This window comes from Panthera tigris, chromosome D3 (genome assembly GCF_018350195.1).
Source record: "Panthera tigris isolate Pti1 chromosome D3, P.tigris_Pti1_mat1.1, whole genome shotgun sequence".
NCBI classification, from domain to species: domain Eukaryota; kingdom Metazoa; phylum Chordata; class Mammalia; order Carnivora; family Felidae; genus Panthera; species Panthera tigris.
In genome coordinates, this window is record NC_056671.1 from 88,095,010 (window position 1) to 88,114,231 (window position 19,222).

The following is a 19,222-nucleotide window of genomic DNA, read 5'->3' on the forward strand; positions in this document are numbered from 1 at the left end:
TATAAAGTTGGGTGAGAAATGAGGACACAGATCACTGTAAATTATAAAGCCTCACGCACAAAGAGACATGTGGAAAATTTTACTGGAAATAAGCCAAAATGGTGACAATGACTATTTGTAGGATATTCACAAGTTACATTTAGCTTTTATTATAAATAATATGTAGATATATAAATGTATATATACAAATATATATTTAGCTTTTATTATAAATAATATGTAGAAATATATATGTACACACACACACACACACACACACACATATATAGTAATTGGTAAAAATCTTTTAACTTTTCATGAAAAAAATAAAATAGTATTCTTAAAAATCTATTTTTTCTTTCATATTTTAACTAGTAACATAGTAGTTTTCACATAACATCTATAACTTACTATATATTTAAAGCTAATGACTGAACTTAGTATTTCACTGAATTCACTCCCTTCTTTTGGGTTGTTTTGAAATCCTCACATGTTCCCATTCTCACCACTAGGTGGCGAGCATGCACCAGATTTCCTGAAATAGCATTTGACTCTATTCTGATGTTGAAAATCCTACATGCGTCTGAGACATTTATACCTATATGTTGCTGATCTGTAAGAAATAAAAACTTCAGTAGAGACCACAAAAATAATTTTGAACATATCTGAATTAGGTAAGGGATGATGAGAGAAAGAATAGCAGTCACAACACTAAGTGTAAAGAAAACTGCATTTAAAATTTTAATAAAGAATCATAAAACATATAGGCTGTAATGTTAAAAGTCTATTCACGAACGTGTGATCATTTTTCAGTATTGTGTCACATGTTTATAAATTTTGTTCCCTTTTTGTAATTAATTTTTTTAGCTTGTAATAACTTTTGTTAATGCCAAAGTCACTAAAATTCCTTCTCACTTATTAGTGTTATGTCTCCCTAACTGCTTTCCTTTTTATTATTATTTATTATTATTATTTATTATCATTATTATTTTCTTTTTTTTATCTGTCTTTAAATTCCAGTACAGTTAGCATACAGTGTTATATTAGCTTCAGGTGTACAATATAGTGATTCAACAATGCTGTACACTACTCAGTGCTCATCATGAGAAGTGTCCTTTTAATCCCCTTTCCCGATTTCACCCCATCCCCACCTATTTCAAATCTCCCCTCTGGTAAGCATCAGTTTGCTGTCTGCAGTTAAGAATCTGTTTCTTGGTTTGTCTCTTCTTTTCTTTATTCATTCATTTTGGTTTTAAATTCCACACATGAGTGAAAACACACGGTATTTGTCTTTCTCCGATTCGCCCATTTCACTTAGCATAATACTCTCTAGATCCAACCATGTCATTGAAAATAGAAAGATTTAATTCTTTTTTTATGGCTGAGTAATATTCCATTGTATATATACATACCACCATCCATTCATCTGTCGATGGACCCTTGGGCTGCTTCCATATCTTGGCTATTGTAAATAATGCTGCAATATGCATAGGGGTACACGTATCTTTTCAAATTTGTGTTTTGTCTGATTGTATTCTTTTTCAATTCAGAAATCCACTAAATGCTACCCTCAGGAAATATTGAAACGAAACGGAAAATAAAACCTGGCAGATGTCTCTCTGACACACTGATATTTCACATCCTTGTGCTTTGTGGCTAATGAAACGATCAATGGTAGGTGAGTTCAAAGCCAAAGAACATGCTACTCCATCAAGAAAATTTGGAAATGGAAGTGATGCTTGATCCTACTTTTCTTTTAATAATAATATCAGCTAAATAACAGCTCAAATGCTCCCTCGTGTCTCCCAGCACCTGACCCAAATCTCATTCTCTCCATCCACATTCTCTGGCTTCTTGCCTCTCTCAGATTCTTCGGATGTGTTTAATGTGAAGTTTGTCAAAAGTTCACCGCCTCTGTGGGTGCTGCCACACGCATGCACACACACACATGCTCACACGCCCACATCACCGAGTCTTCTACCTCTGCTCACTTTTCTTTCCCATCCCTTCTCCAATCTGAAGTTGGGATGGAAATGGTTGCAGGAATGTGTCGAGCAGCGGCAGGATGAGGAGACAGCTTAGAGTACATTGACATGTCCTTGCTTCATTTGTAGAATTCAACTTTTATCAGCCTTGAAGACATTGATTTATCAAAACTTCCTGATACTCTGGATGCTCTAGAGCCTACCACTTTGCCTGAGAGATGGAAATAAAGCTTGTGTTTATCATAAATATGGAAATGTGATACATATCTGCATTAAATATTTAAGTAATGAATTTATGCTAAAGAGCAAAATCTAGTGCACTTGGAAACGCAATTACTTTTATTCACTAATAATTTTAATTGATCTAGATGACAGAGACGATTTTCCCTTTGCCTCTCAGAACCCTGCATTCAGGTCTCCAGGGTAATCATGAGAGGCCCCCCTTCTCTTCTCTATCCCAGGGGATCCTGGGAAGCCTGCAAAGCCTCTGACACTCTATTTTCTCCTGGGCTTACCCTTCCAGCTCTGACTCCCATCTGAAGTCCAGATTTATACCATACCAGCAAATCCCGACATAATTTCTTCTTGGGATTCTAAGTACCATCTTAAGTGAAACATGGCTAGATGATACAGAAACAATTGTGACCTTACTCCTCTTTAACTACCCCTTCCCCACATCATTCTTCCACTCACACACTTTCCTGATATTAATAAGGGCCATGAGTTATTAACATTAAGGCTGCTAAGGCTGAAGGGTTAGGGTCTTTCTTGAGTCTTTTCTCTTTCAACACCCATGTCCAAAGAGCCTTTAGTTGTGTCAGCCTTATCTATCTATCTATCTATCTATCTATCTATCTATACATCTATTTATCTATTATTATCTATCTATCCATTATCTATCTATCTATCTATCTATCTCTTATCTATCTATCCATATATTATCTATCTATCTATCTATCTATCTATCTATTATCTATCGATCTATTATCTATTATCTATTATCTATCTATCTATCATCTATCTATCTATCTATCTCTTATCTCTCTACCCATCTACTATCTAGCTAGCTAGCTAGCTAGCTATCATCTATTATCTATCCATCTATTATCTATCATCTATCTATCTATCTATCTATCTACCATCTATTTATCTGCCGAGTTCTTGTTGCCATCTCCATTGGTACAAGTGGCTCATGGCCATTTTTCAACACCTGGTTTTCTATATCAGATCCATGGACAGAGCAGCCAAGGGAAATTTGGTCATTTAAAAGTATAAATCAAACCATTGCTCACCCCTGTTTAAAACACTCCAAAACCTTCCTTTAACAGAGTGAATGCCAAACTCCTCAATACCCCCTGTGCTCATCCAACATCTCAACTCAGCTACCTCTTGAACTCCAATGTCACCCACCATAACCATGGCGCAATGAGATCCACACCCTTCTCCATCATGTTCGTCTAATTTGTTGTTTTTCCAAATACTTATTAGGACCTTAATTTATCTTCTTAAATTCACTTCTCTGTACATCATTTGTCTCCTCTTATAAAAATGTAAGGCAAAGGAGTTGTCTTGCTCACTGCTGTATAACTTGGGCTTTGAATAACAAACACATGCCATTTTGGAGGTGCTTAATAAATACCTACCAACTCACAGATATCAGAACAAAACTTTTTCAACAGTAAGATAGACATGGAGTGCCATCTTGCCATTCTATTCTGACAACGATTTTATTTTATTTTTTGAGGTTTTAAGAAGTTTCTATTTTTTCATTTCATTTTTTTATTTTTTAATGCAATTTATTGTCACATTGATTTCCATACGACACCCAGTGCTCACCCCCACAAGTGCCCTCCTCAATGCACATCACCCACTTTCTCCTCTCCCCCACCCACCATCAACCCTCAGTTTGTTCTAGGTACTTAAGAGTCTTTTATGGTTTGCCTCCCTTTCTCTCTGTAACATTTTTTTCCCACTTCCCTTCCCCCCTGGTCTTCTGTTAAGTTTCTCAAGATCCACATATGAGTGAAAACATATGGTATCTGTCTTTCTCTGTCTGACTTATTTCACTTAGCATAATACCCTCCAGTTCCATCCATGTTGCTGCAAATGACCAGATTTCAATTTCTAAGAAATAACTAAACTTTTTTAATGAATTTAATGGAAGAAAATAGCTAACATGTCAGAGATATCAATTATGAGTAAGCATCTGAGTAGGAATTCAAAGCCTTCAAAAACTGGATTGAAAAGTGTCTAGCTTGTTACGTTTGAATCAAGATATTCTAATTCCAGAAAAATATAATGTAAAAAAATAAATATATTTGGCCATCCGAATTGTCCCCAAAACAAATGTTTTGTTTTTCCCCAAATAAATGGAAAAATTTCCCCTGCCACCATATTTTAAACTTAAAATGCCCTTCAGGCTATGCAATTAGAGAAAATGACATTTTATTTGAAAAATGCTGACCAGATTTCAGGCCAGAAATAGATTTGTGCCTCTTCTCTTCATCTCCTTTATCATCTTCATATATTTTTTTTGAAAGATCAATATCTGCCTCCAAAACTCTATGTTCCAATGTGACTTAGTTATCTGTCAAAAGATCTCGAATTATTAAGATGAATTTTAATCTCTTCTTTAAATACAAGAAAATCTATTCACAAATTTCAATTTAATCCCACTCACATTTATTAGATTCCCCCAATCTTTCTGCTAGAATTGCATATTGCTACTGTCCCAAAAAGACAGCATATTAAAAAAAAGAAAAAGCATCTTCATGAGAAAATTATATTCCATAGATAGAGATCATTTCTTTCCTCACATAGGACACGAGACACATCGTGATCTTGTCCATTCTATTTGATCCCAAGAATGAACATATATTTGTATACTATAATTATGTCTGCCTTGGGTCAGCTACATGATGATTTATTCATCGTCCCTAATTAGATAGGTCTACAATTACCATAAGGGGGATATTGCATTTCCTTGGGGTCTGTAGTCTGATTATTACCAGTACTCAGACATGGATCTCAGGGTTTATTTTCATGACTGGTGTACATGTCTATAACAGTTAGCTGGTTGAGACATGCTGTTCCGTTAAAGTCACTAGATTTGGTTTCATTGTTGCAAGTGCCAAGTCCCCAAAGCGGGAACTGGGGTAAATAAAGATTAGGGTGGAGAAAATGAATGGACCATCATAGCCTCAACTTTGTGATCCTCCTAGTTCAAAGGCTAACAAGTCAGAATAATCATTTTCTGTCTCCATACAACAAATACACGCAATCTACTTTCAGTGATAGACATAAACTACAACAGCTGTAAACTGAGAATCAAAGAGATCAATACATGTGATCCCCAAGGATCCTGCCAAAAACTACAAGGAATTTGCTGCCTTTATTCTTGTCCACAACATCTGGCAGACTGACAACCTCACCAAGACAACACTGATCAAAACATTTTGATGGGGGGTGCCTGGGTGGCTCAGTTGGCTAAGCGTCCGACTCTTGATTTCAGCTCAGGTCACAATCTCGCGGTCATGAGATGAAGCCCCACCTCGGGCTGTGTTGGGTGTGGAGCCTGCTTGGGATTCTTATTCTCCCTCTGCACTGCCTGCTCTCTCTCTCAAAAAAATAAATAAAAAGTTCGTTGAAAATTCTGCAAAATCTTCTAAGTAATTCAACACATACACATGGAAATCAACATTACTTAAAGGAAGACAAGTATTTTAGTCTAAAAAATCATTCAAGAAAATTGATTTTAAATTTTAATTATTCCACCAGCCTATAAATCTATATACATACTTTAAAAAAGGATTTTGAGCCAAGTATTACTTCCAATATTAAAATATTTCTGATCGTTATCCTCTTTATGGTACAACTGGACTCAATCACATGCTTAAGAGGAAGGAAGGGTAGGTCCCTGGCAGACTATACAATTTTATATTATTATCCCTTGCTCAAAATTCTCATTATATTGAAAGTAAGAAACTCCTGACTATAAAGGTTTCAGTATGTTGGTATCCCATTAATAGACACAATGGCTATCACCAACCATTTACCATTAGCTCTGTTTTGAACACATATATTTAAAACTCACAGCTACTCTATAACCTCTCCTTCATTTTCTGGAAAAGAAACTGAGGCTTCAAGTCAAGGTGTTATAGATAAGAAAGGAGAGGAATTAACTGACTGTCACCAAATGGGTACTCTTTCATATATTTTCAGACTATTTTGATTTTTTTATCAATTAAAACACTTTAAAAATTCTTTTAATGTTTATTTTGAGAGAGAGAGAGAGAGAGCAAGGGAGGGACAGAAAGACAGGGAGACACAGCATCCGAAGCAGGCTCCAGGCCCTGAGCCATCAGCCCGGAGCCCGATGCAGGGCTCAAACCCATGGATTGAGAGATCATGACCTGAGCTGAAGTCGGAAGCTTAACCAACTGAGCCACCCAGGTGCCCAAAACACTTTTTTGGAAATGATCTGTAATTTTGTTTTGAAAAATGCTTAACATTAATTTTAGAATTCAAAACACATACATGCATACCAAAATTATACATTTATATATTTATGATACATTCTCTTCTTGTACTTTTCCTGTAGTAATAAAAACATTCAACTTTTAAATAATTTCATTATATAGAAGAATACATATTCAGTAGTAGGGCATGAAAGGGACATGTATTTAGAGACACCATTACCATTTGGCATTGTGTACCTTTGGTCTTCGAGTCCAATAAACTATATTTTTCATAATTTTAGGTGAAGAGTTTATCAATTTAATAGAAACAAACAAATAAAAACAGAATAAGAACAGCAAACCTACTGCGGTAAGCTGAATAATAGCTCCCAAAGATGCCCACATCCTAATGCCCCGAATTTGTGAACGTTACTTGATACACAAAAGAGACTTTGCAGATGTGATTATGGGCTTCACAATGTGGAGATTATTCCGGATTATCCGGGAGGGGCCAAGGTAATCACAGGCATCTTTACAGAGGAAAGGAGGAGCTCCAAGGGACAGAATGTGATATATAACAAGGAATCCAAGAGAGACCGAAGGGGACCTTGCTGGCTTTGAAGGAGAAGGAGCTATATAACCCACTCAATGGGAGGAGCACAGCTCTAGAAACTGGGACAGGTGAGGGAATGCACGCTTCACTACGGCCTCTCAAGACAGTGGCCCTGTTGACACCATGGTTTCAACCCAGTGACATCTATTTCAAATAATACATTTTTGTTGATTTAAGCACTAAATGTGCTTAAGGAACAGCAACAGGAATGAAGCCAATGTCCCTATTTACACCAGTAGCTAATTTCTCGGAGGAATCAGAACACGATCCACCAGCCCCTGTAGATGGAACTATGGCCACACAACACGGCAACAGGGGCGGGAAAGGCCGAATTGGGAAAAGAGTGAGATCTCTGACATGAGTAGCCAATGGCTTTTGACTAGAGCACCCTGCAAGTCATCAGTCACGATTCGCTATGAAATGGTCAAGAGCAACATTTTCTAACTACTGACATCATTTAAAATTAGAGCAAACTCAAAGATTCACTCATGTCACCCAGAGGAGGAAGGACCGATGTCACCTCTAGTGCTCCAAGGACATTAGAAAAACATAGGCTTAGCCATCAGCATCTGTCATGCCATAAACAAGCCATCAGGTGAGTGTCTTGAGGGTAAAAATTCTAGTGTAAAATTCTAGTCTTGAGGGTAAAAATTCTAGTGGAGAAATTCTAGTGTAAACCATGGTGATTATTTAGTCTGAAAGAACAGGTCATTAGATAGTGACCTGTCCTCACCTGTTGGTATAATTACCACCTCCCAGAAAACTCTATTGATTAGTTATCATTTCCTGACATCACAGATGTGTCTTGATTTTCCCAACATAGAAAAGAACATCTATATTCTTGTTTTCTTGGATTTAATACATTTCTTTAGAAAGTCATATCAAAGTTATATTTATTGCTTTTAAAAAAATGTTTACCAAAACAATAACTGTTCATTGTAGAAAAATCATAAAACACTGAGGATCAAAAAACCTCGACACCTAAAATTAATCACTATTGCTACCTTAAATGAATTGCCTTCTACACACATGCATTACATATACAGCAGACACTCTATATTAAAGATTTATCACATACACTTACGATATACTTTTATGCGTGTTTTGTTTGATATTTGCTTTGAGAATTTTATTTTTTTCACATAGCTCAATGTTTGTATCATTCTAACACAGCATCTAAAGAGTTAAAAGAATATATACAGGTTCCAAGAAGCATTTAACCAAGCCACTTAATTTTCATTGTTTAAATGCTTTTAAACATACTTATCACTAATATATACATATATTTTTAGATTAAGTTTCAGATCAACAGAAGAAAGCATGTATATATTCTCGTTCTCACACCATCTACAAAACTGGGTATTTTATTATGGCTATATTTTTAAACAATTGAATAGATAAAAACAGGCCTGATTCCTACTGAAATTTGCATCTCTTTGTTTACTGACACAGACCGGTGTATGTTTCCTATACCAACAGGCCATTTCTGCTTCTCTATGAATTGATTTTTCACTTTATTTGCCCCATTTTCTTCTCGTTGGCTTATATAACTTTCTCTAATTGTCTTATACAATCTTTACGCTTCTTTAAAATTTTTTTGTTTTATTCATTTTTGAGAGAGAGAGAGAAAGAGAGAGAGAGAGAGAGAGAGAGAGAGGGAGCACACAAGCAGGGGAGGGGCACACAGAGAGAGGGAGACACAGAATCTGGAGCAGGCTCCAGGCTCTGAGCTGTCAGCACAGAGCCCGACGCGGGGCTCGGACTCACGAACTGTGAGATCATGACCTGAGCCGAAATTGGACACCCCGCTGACTGAGCCACCGGGGCACTCCAATCTTTATTCTTCATAGTTAAGAATGTTTACCCTGCTGTTTATGTTGCCAATTATTCAATTCAGCTTTTCCTTTTTTATTTTAATTATGTTTTTATATTAACGCCTATCTTACTTTTGATGCTTATATATGTGATACATCCCCTAGCCACACAGTGTTTTATGTTTACTTTAGAAACAGGTGCCAAAATAGGACACATGTGCAGCAATTTTGCCAGCATATTCTGTGTCTTACTGATATTTCTATATATGCCATCTGGTATTTATGCAGCTGTATGACAGATATAAGTAAATATTTCCTGTATTAGCAAAGTAGTCTTCAATGTTTCAAAACGCACCGACTCTTAACAGCGAGGCATGGAGATCTCTACATTAAAACATCAGTTTACAATCAGCAGCATGGCTTCCTCTAATGAAGGTCATTTTCTCTCCTGGGTGAAATGCAGGAAAACACCATGCCTTTGGATCTTATCATTTACCCCAAACTTGTAATTGTGTTGGGGCTTGCTTTTTCTAGAGAGCAAATGAAACATTATTGCTGTGAGTTGATGATCATCAATATGTTTTGGTGTGTATTCTCAGAGAGCTCCTGAGCTCAGTGCACTTGGACGCTTCTAATCAAACATCTCTGCAACTTTTCACCCTGAGGATCCACCAAATTTAGTTTACTGAGGTCACAGAACAATTTTACTTGTATCTTGCAAAGTTGGGCATGTGCACTCCGGCGGACAGAATGTAAATTGTGGACACAAGAGACAGATGGCATGCCAAACTATGCTCCAGACAAGAAACAATAATGAAACTAAACGGTGAAATAATAATCGCTCGCTGTGGCCAAAGAGCAAAGATGCTACTAATATAAACAAATGCTGGAGAGAGAGGAAAAAAAGACCCTATGAGAAAAGAGTAAGGCTTTTTAAAGTACAGCGTTTCAGTGGATAGTTCACTAAAGTCGATGAGGAAGTACGTGGTGACGGGGTGGAGTAGAGTGCCAGATGGAAATGAACGTGTTCTGGAGTGAGTCACACGCTGCAATTCAGTTCGAATGAGTGCGGTAGCACCATCCCATTCATCTCTGGGCCATCAGCGGTTGGGTGCTTATGCATTAGATGAAGGAACAAAATGGCGGACGGAGGGATTCCAAGTAAATATCAAAATGAAAACACGGATGCCTAGGTTAATAACCTAGTGGCCACTCTACTTTTAGGGTCAAGCTGATGTTAGAGTGATTGTTTTTTATATCTTTCCTACAATTCTACCTTGCCGCATCTCCTCAACTACCAAATCTAGAAAAAGCATGAACCAGTTAATAAATCATAAAATATCAGTTAATATATGTAAGTGACACATACAGATTGACATCTGGATTATCTATGGCCTTCAAAAGTGCATATTGTTACAACAGGAATGTGTTTTGGTTTTCTATTGCGAAGTAACAAATTACTACAACCTTACCGCCTTACATTCAGGTCATTGGGAGCACTCCGTCTCTTGGGTCGCTGGACTGAGGCTCCCCCTGTCTCCCTGGCTCTCAGATGGGCAACATTCTCGGCTCCCAAAGCCTACACCCATGCTCTGCCACATAGTCTTCTCTACAACGTGGCAATGTGTGGGGAATAAGTTTAAGAATTCTCTGAGCTTGCACCAATGGGTTAACAAGGCTTAGCGGGGAGAGTCGCCACAGGATGAAAGTGTCCAAGCACAGGTAGAGTCGGAGAGTCGCTGCACCAGGGCAAAAGAGCCCAGGATTAATCGTGAAATAAAACAAAGCATAGAGGGAAAAGCAGCTACAGGGCGAAAGTGCCCAGGGCGAATTAGTGAGAAAAATGCCGTGTTAGTGAGGTGGCACCCTCTATCTGTCTAAGCCCTAGAAAAGTTAAAATAGACACGGTGCCCAGTGCCTGCAGTAAATGGCCGTCTTCTCACCACCGGGACGTTGTCTTGACCCTGACCCCTAACACCACATACCATCAAAACCCCTTTTCTCTCACACGCGAGTTAATGATCACTGTTGTATTGTCTCTTTCTGCATGTCCATCACATATGTAAGCCTTCTGGTCCTAATAAAACAGAAACAGGACCCTTGCTCAGGACTCTTGTCTCCTCCCCGACATTAGCCTCTCTCATATTCAATTCTGTGTCCGCTCTTTTGCTGCACAAGAGAGAACTCCAGACTCAAAGTCGGTGACAGCAGCGTGCTCCATAAATGCCAGCAGGAGTATTTGCTACAGCTTAGAATGCCTCTGACTTCTTGCATTCATGCCTTTTAGACCTTCTTTTAAAAGGGCTTAAAGACTATTACCAGTATTTTTTGTGTATACTCAGCCCCGCCAGGACAGTTTCCCTTTTGATTAATTCAGAGTCAACTGATTAGGGACCTTAACTACTCATGCAAAATCCCTTTTGCCACGAAATGTAACATGATCACGGAGTGACATTCCATGATGTTCAGATTCTTCCTGCACTCAGCAGAGAGGTATGTATAAGCTCTATACACCAAAAGGTGGAAATGTTGGGGTCATCACTGCCTATCACTGCCCACTCGTTGGCTCCCAGTGCCTCACTCTTGTCATGGATGCAAAATAGATTCTCCCTTTCTCACAGCTCCCGTGAGTATCACCGCACTACAGCACTGACTCAAAGTCCCAAACCTCACACCTAAGCCATCTAAATGTGGTACAGAAGAGGCTCCTGGGTTCAGCCCTTATAGGAGTCTAGACTGTAGCCCCAAAAGACCATTTTTCCTCCCCCCGTTAGACCCCAGAACCAAAGAGACAAATCACCTGTCCCAACACTCCATCACACAATGGTGGGAGAGGCACAGCATCATGGGTATAGAGTCTGGTTGGAAATAGGGAGAATGGAGAGTAAACGGGAGTCCCTGATCCATAATAGTTTTGAAGTCCAGCAGGACAAATGCTGGATTTCTTGGTACTGTGTTTCCATTTCTAGGAAAAACCCTCTGTCTCTATGAGCTTCACCCTCCAGGCTGGTGGTGCTGTGCTGTCACTCTTCCTTTCTATGAATGGTGACATACGTTTGCAGTTGGGCACTTTTATCTGATGGCTCCATGCCACAAGAATTTGGGGGTTCTGACGATGTCTCTTCATCGGTACTCTGCCTCTTTCAGCCCAAACCAAAAGAGTTTCTGCTGAAGTGGTCTTCTCGAGAAGCCCGTGGCCCTGACTTGAAATTCACTGGGTTTTGCTCTCAGGCAGATGCTCACCCAAAGTCTCTGATGCAATCCTGTCTCTCCCCATGGGTCCTGCTGAGGTGGCTGAGGGTCAGCGCCCTAGTCCTCCTGGATGCCCTCCAGTCTGGAAGATCTGTGAGCCATACCTCCAACCTCCGGAAAGGGCCCTTCTGTTACCGACACTGTGCTCTTCTGCTGTCTCTGGTGATTTAGCAGAGGCTATACGGTCACACATTCAGCCTCATCCCCTGCCATGCGTTTGGCAGTCACTTCTGACTTTTTAACATCTCTGCCACCTGGAGAGGCTGGCAGTTTTCAAAACCTTCGGGTCCTGATTGCTTTTTGCTCACGGGTCCTCCCCTCGATTTGCTTCTTCCCTCTCACAAGCTACTGTAAGCAGCAAGAGATGCCAGGCTATGCCTTCAACACTCTCTGCAGTAATTTACTTAGTCACGTAGCCAGTGTTGGTCCCTCAGCAGGTCCTGCAGGACAATTTCTCTGAGCTTTCCGCCACGGCAAAACAACGATTTCCTTCCCCCGGTTCCGTCCCAGCCCTCCCCAGCAGCCCTCGGAGTCCAGATTTATTCTGCCCATCTAACGCAATGCAGGCCTTTTCTAGCATGCTCCTCAAAATTCGACCAACCTATGACCACTGCCTGATCCCATGCCGCTTCCACGTTTTAGATATTTGTTAGGGCGACACCTCACTTTCAGTACCAAAACTTGCAATAGTTTTCCACTGATGTGTAACAAATCAGCACCAGTTTAGCATCCATTAGTCTCTAGCTTAGTATGTTCCAGAGCAGAAGTCCCTGGTTATAATTTTACTTGAGTCTAATCTTGTAGGGCATAGGAAAGTGGAGTACTGTAGGATTATAGCATGTTTGTGCAACATGTAGACAGAAGGCACAGCGGATAGGACAGAGGCATCAAAATTCAGGTTGAAAAGCACATAAACCAGTGTTGACACGTCTGAGCTATATGACTGATGTAGAAGTGTTCCCTATTGTTATCGTCATCTTTATCATTCATCATCTTTAGAAAATGGGAGCGCTGTCCATTCCTTACAAGTGATAAAGTCATCCACAAGAGAACTTATGAGCTTCAGAATCAGGTCTTCGATCCTTGCCACGGGACTGTTCAATCACTAAGCATGGAGTTTTGGGTGCGCAGGGAAAGTCAGTTTCCTTCCCTGGATCTTTTCTTATTCTGTCTGAATTCACAAAATGTTTGGGATTAGAAGAGACAGTCCCTGAGCTCTCCTTTAACATCTAAAAATATAACAAACAAAAACCAGAATCAGACCTATACGTACAGAGAATGAACTGATAGTCGCCAGAGGGGATGGGTTGGGCGGATGGACAAAAGGGGCGAAGAAGAGGGGAGATACAGGTTTTCAGTTATGGACTGAGTAAGTCACAGGACTAAAAGGCAGAACATAAGGAACAGAGTCACTGATATTGTGACAGTGCTGTAGTAGGGCAGAGGGGAGCTACACTTGTGGTGAGCATAGCATCACGGACAAACTTGTCAAATCACTAAGTTGTCCACCTGAAACTAATGGAACACTGGGTGTCAACTCTACTCAAAAAACTACATCATATGGTCCCGACATGAGACCCTTTGACATATATTAGAATATTGTTGAATGTGCCGTAAGCACTTCTCAACGCTGCACTGGGCATACTGCCTAATAAATGCTAAGAACCAAGAAAAACGTCAAAGTGGTTTCTTATTATTTGAGTAAGACAAAGCTGGTCGTTGATTTCACACCAATAGTTTTCACTCCATATGTGTGTGGATGTGTATGGAGTAAGATTAGAGGCATGTATATTATTAATATTATATATGGATTATATAATATAAATAAGAGAGTATATTACATATAAACTATGTTTACATATATGATATATATACTATATAAATGTTATACCTATCATCATCAAGAAAACAAAAAGGTAATGCAAAATACTTTCTTAGCCACCAATATGGACTAGAACAATACCATTTGGGGAACTTGAAACGTCATAAATAGAGTTCCTTTATTTCCTCATTAAAGTCCTTAAAACGACCTAAGCCACTCAGTAGCATCACCGAAGTATTAGCACTGATCGAAGTTCATTTCTTGTTGTTTTGAAATTTTCATCTCTTATCTGGAATACCTTGACTTTGATACAGAAAGGCTTGGTCCATACCCACACACGTCATCACACAATGCCTGTGATCCTTGGCATGTCATGGTTGAAGTCCAACCAGTTTCAGCCAAAAATAAAGCAATACAATGCAAAATATCAAAAAGCTACAGAGGAAACATGACATGGACGATAAATTTGTTCTAATCAGAGCTATTGTAAACTTTATGAGATAAACACAGAGAATGCTACTGTACCACCTGTCACTGACGTGACCGTGATAAGCCATCCACTGTGCAGGAACATAAAAATTGGGGTGCTTTCCTCCTATGGAGGACGGATGCCATGGTTTTTCTGGATTCAACTTTGAAAAGTCCACCCGCTTGGAGGACTTCTGGAGATCGTTTACGTACCTGCATGAAAACTCTTTCTTTCAGCTCAAATAGAAATACTTGCAATGGCATCTGCACAGTATGACATAATGCATCGTTTCTTGTACCAGCAGGATCTTAAAGACTCATGGAACTCAATCAGTGTTAGAGTTGAACGGGATCAGCGAAGTTTACCAGTTTGTTCCCTACAAAACTCAGACATTCCCCTACACCATTCACACCACCTGGTGACCCATTTGCAGACTGACTGCCACCTAGCCAGAGCCTGTACCCTCTATGGGATTCCATTCAGTTTGGGAATACCACACATCCTGTGAGCTACACGTTTTTCCTAAGTATCGCTCCAAAATTTCCCTACAAGTTAACAAACAAATCTCACCTTTCAGACATCAATCCGTATCACCAGCGTGAGTCTCAGGTAGTGACCACATTTAGAACAAAACAACAACAAAATCTCTCAGATAAACTACGCCGCTCTTCCTTTGACTTTGTCTCATGATTCTGGTTGCTTCTGCATCCTGGCCAGCCACTTCCCATGGATGATCCTCCTTATTAACAATACCCAGAACAGAATAGGTGCTGCAAATCTACAGTTTGACCAGTGAGGCTCCCCAAGAGCCGACCTTCTTTGAGTTGTTTACCTACCTTTCCTTCATAGAAGCTAATACTGCAAAAGATATTTTTTGCCAATTGTTAAAAAAAAAACAAACAAACAGCTTTAGCTCATACTGCGTTTGAATGACATAAAACTTTAGGAAGTCCTAGGAGGCAGGGCTCTTCTATACTATTGTTGTTTTAGTTGATATTTGAAACCTAAGGATGTGTTTTTTCATTTTTACCCCCATTGCATTTTACGGTATCGTGTTGATAAAAATAGATGTTTGTGATCTTTTAAAAAAATTGATTATATTATCTAACATATTAGCTAGCCCTTCCTTATGTGTATCATTTAAATGAAATACGAGTTTTCAACATATTATCACTCAAGATTGATAAGGATATCAAATAAGTACCTTTAACCCCACCCCCCCCACCAAAGGCAAAACCTATTGGCGACAGTGGGGTAATCAGCAAGGACACCAAATGGGCTGACCTTGTAGTCTGAATTTCCTCCCACTCTAACCAAGAAAACGACGAGATTTTTTTTTTTTGGCCCAATATCTTGCTGACATAAAAATGCACTACCTCTAACATTTTGATCAACTGTTGAAATGAGGACACGATAGCAACATGCTGTTTCAATCTGCAGTAATCCCAGGAGAGATAATGCACTCCATGGTGGAATCGAGATTGACAAAGACTGAGACGTTTGCCACTTCCAGGGTCCCAGAATTCTCCAACTGGGTAGACAGGAATTTAAAGCCAAACCTATTCACTACATGAAAGAATTGTCTAATATATTTCATATTTATGAATTGAAAAAATATTGGATGCTGTGCCAATCACTGAGAAATTCTGGCGATTTCAGAACTATTTTTTCTATTTAAAAATATACAGTTTCAAAATACAGGCTGCTGGTTTCCTAAAGCGGAATTTTTCAGGATTTTTTTTTTTCATTTGTATAAATTTATTAAACATGAATTATTCAGGGTTTCTGAAGAACATTCCAAATATATCTATTAATGTGACTCATTATTTGTTAGAACATAATTTTCTAAAATTGCTGCGGTTTGCCCATAATTCTGGATATCACCCATGGTGCCATTTTAAATATTTTCTGAAACTTTTTCTATTTACTCTCCTCCCAGGCAATTCTCTCTCTTTGCTTACTTTAATGGGAACTCGGTCGTCTCAGACCTATTTGCAATAAATGGAATTGCAAGAGAAGCTTACTAAAGAGAACCTACCAAATATTTTTATGCAGGTTTTTAAGACTTAAACTCAAACTTCATCAGAAGCTGCTGAAGTTCCAGACGCTTCGTAAGAGCTAAACCAGAGACAAACAAAATCCTCATTTCCCAGTCGAAGCGGGAACTGTCTTAACCAAGGCTATCATGCGTATGCTAAAATAAGGAAGCAGAATGTAATAGGTAACTCTCTCCCGCCGCTGGATCAGAATGAAGGAAAGGGAATCTCAGTGTTATTAACACCTTGTTACGACGCACCCCACTGTGCTCACGCTGCATGGACAAAACACCATTAGCGGCTTACGAGACTTGCATCATATGACATATGTGAAGGACAAATAGTCAAGTGCAGAGAATCTTACGTTCTTGGAAGGATGTGAACAGCATCTGAAATCTGCTGTTTCGACTGCCCTCATCGGCCCACATGCGGATGACCCCAAGACCTGTGCGGAGCATGACGTCATTGGCCACGGTGCTGCAGAACTTAGCCTTCAGGTCCCCCACGGAACTGCTCCCATCATACACGGCCACAAAGTTCCTCTTGCATTCATTGGAATTCTGCATCTCGTAGTCCAAGAAACGTAGGTAGATCTGTAAAGTAACAACAAAGCCGCGGTCATTTCCGCAGATCGAAACACGCAAGTAGTTCAGTGAGTACCAGCCTCTCTCTCTAGTCTCACAAAACAGTCTTGATTACACTCAGTCTTAATGATTTTTCTCCTGGGGATAGCAGGAAATAAAGATGTACAACTAACATCAAACCGTGCTTACTATTTTTTTCAAGTGTTATTTTCCTTTCTTCGTGGACATACATGTAAGATAACAACTTGTTTGAATTAATAGTAAAGGAAACAGAAATGGTGTCAAAAGATAGTCTCTGATTTCACTTTGTTTAAATCCCTTCCCATAACCACATTGCTTCATTTTCCAAGTAGAGCATGTTAAAAAAAAATTTAAAGAAAGGGCGCTAATCTATGATTATTCTCACCACAACATAGAGTCAAAGCCATTTAGTTAAGTCCACATAAATAAAAATTAAATTAACATTTAATGGGTAACAATGCCCCATGCAACCTACACCGTAGATTATTTTTAAATACTCCCAACTACTCTACAAAGTTTTATCGTCCTATTCAGATGATGAAACTAAGATTCTGCTGGTATAAACTGGAGATCAGACGGGGTCTCTCTAACTCCCAAGGCTCTGACCCTTCCACGATATAACGCTGCTGCAGATGATGCGGTTTTATGGTCAACAGATATTATTTGACTCTGTTCCGATGGACAGTAAAAAATCACAAGCAGTTAATTTAGCTACAGATAAGTGTGAAAAGAAGTCATCTGTCCATGCACGCCATCAGTTTGGCATTACCTACACCCTGGCCTTTGACTTTGTCCCAGACACTGTTAAGGGCCCTGGGGACACAACAGTGAACAAAAGAGTGAGGCTCGGTGTTGAAAATGTGTGTCATGAAACCATGACACCAGGACGTAATGTCACAGCAAAAGAAGTGATATAAAGAAAAAAAAACAATCTGTGCTCTGTGACAGGGATATCTGGAATAGTTCTGAAATACAGAAGGCATCCTCACAAATACTTACTAAGTGACTAAGTGTTTTCCAACACGCAAGGCTATGTATGAGAGTTCGTCTTCTATACCCTTCTGTCATTAATGCGGTATGGATGTAAACCAAAGACACGCGTTCACCTACAAATCAATCGCTTCCATCTCTATATTCATTTTGCTCATTTATTCATAAACTCTGAATCCCATAAAACAACACTTTCTCAGATTCAGTATGTCTGCCCTAAATTTAAAAGTTTCAATGTTTCAAATTAAAAGAAATTTCTCTTTTGTCCTCAATGTTCTTACTGAATGGGGTACTGATCTTTATTAATTTCACCTTCAGAATGGTTCTTTTCCATCTCTGACAGGTCTATGATATTTCAGCAGTCTCCTGCCGGCCCTGGATATGTCCTAGTTTCTTACTTTCCAGTTCATTCCCACAGCCCGGCCCAGTCAAAGTTATATTTCTTTTTTTTTTTAATGTTTATTTATTTTTAACGCAGAGAGAGAGAGACTGAGCATGAGTGGGGGCGGGGCAGAGAGAGAGGGAGACACAGAATCCGAAGCGGGCTCCAGGCTCCGAGCTGTCAGCACAGAGCCCGATGCGGGGCTCGAACTCACAGACTGCGAGATCATGACCCCAGCCGAAGTCGGATGCTCAACCTACTGAGCCATCCAGGCGCCCCCAAAGTTATATTTCTAAGAAACAAATTTAACAATCCTACTACAATCTTTAACTGACTTCCAAATAATTATATATATTTTTAAAAAAGCTTAAAAATCACGAACGGGCAAAGTCTTCTTCTTCTGTTTGAATATTTCACACTTACTTTACAAAATGCCATCCTCTATGCATATGACATTAGTCACACAAAAATGACCATCCCTATTTTCTGCCTACCAACCTCTTCCTGATATTTTTTTACACACCGGTGCCGAATATTCAAGTGCCCCCACTCTCCAGCCACGGTAGAATTATTCTCTACATCCTCTATGATAAAATATTAGTTTGAATGTATTATAAGCTTTAGTTACTGGTTCTATGAAACTTTAGTGTCACTAAACCACGTGCTCCCAAAAAGCTGGGGCAGAGGTGTACGTTTTTGTACTCAAAGTGTCGAACCATGTGTTGTATATGCGGGGCACTCCATCAAAGTTCCTGAGGGGATGTGCCTGTGAATGACTGACTGACTGACTGGAAAGTTCTATTTTGTCATTGACTTCA

At 39.3% G+C, this 19,222-nt stretch overlaps 1 protein-coding gene across 2 annotated transcripts in view; it reads right to left on the reverse strand.

The window, feature by feature from the left end:
* The window catches only part of NETO1 (neuropilin and tolloid like 1), a 109,329-nt gene that overhangs the window by 15,674 nt on the left and 74,433 nt on the right, over positions 1-19,222 (reverse strand). For both annotated transcript variants that reach the window (XM_042962348.1, XM_042962347.1), the window contains one exon: positions 16,792-17,020. In XM_042962348.1, coding sequence (XP_042818282.1) covers positions 16,792-17,020 — 229 coding nt within the window. The remainder of the gene's footprint in view (positions 1-16,791; positions 17,021-19,222) is intronic.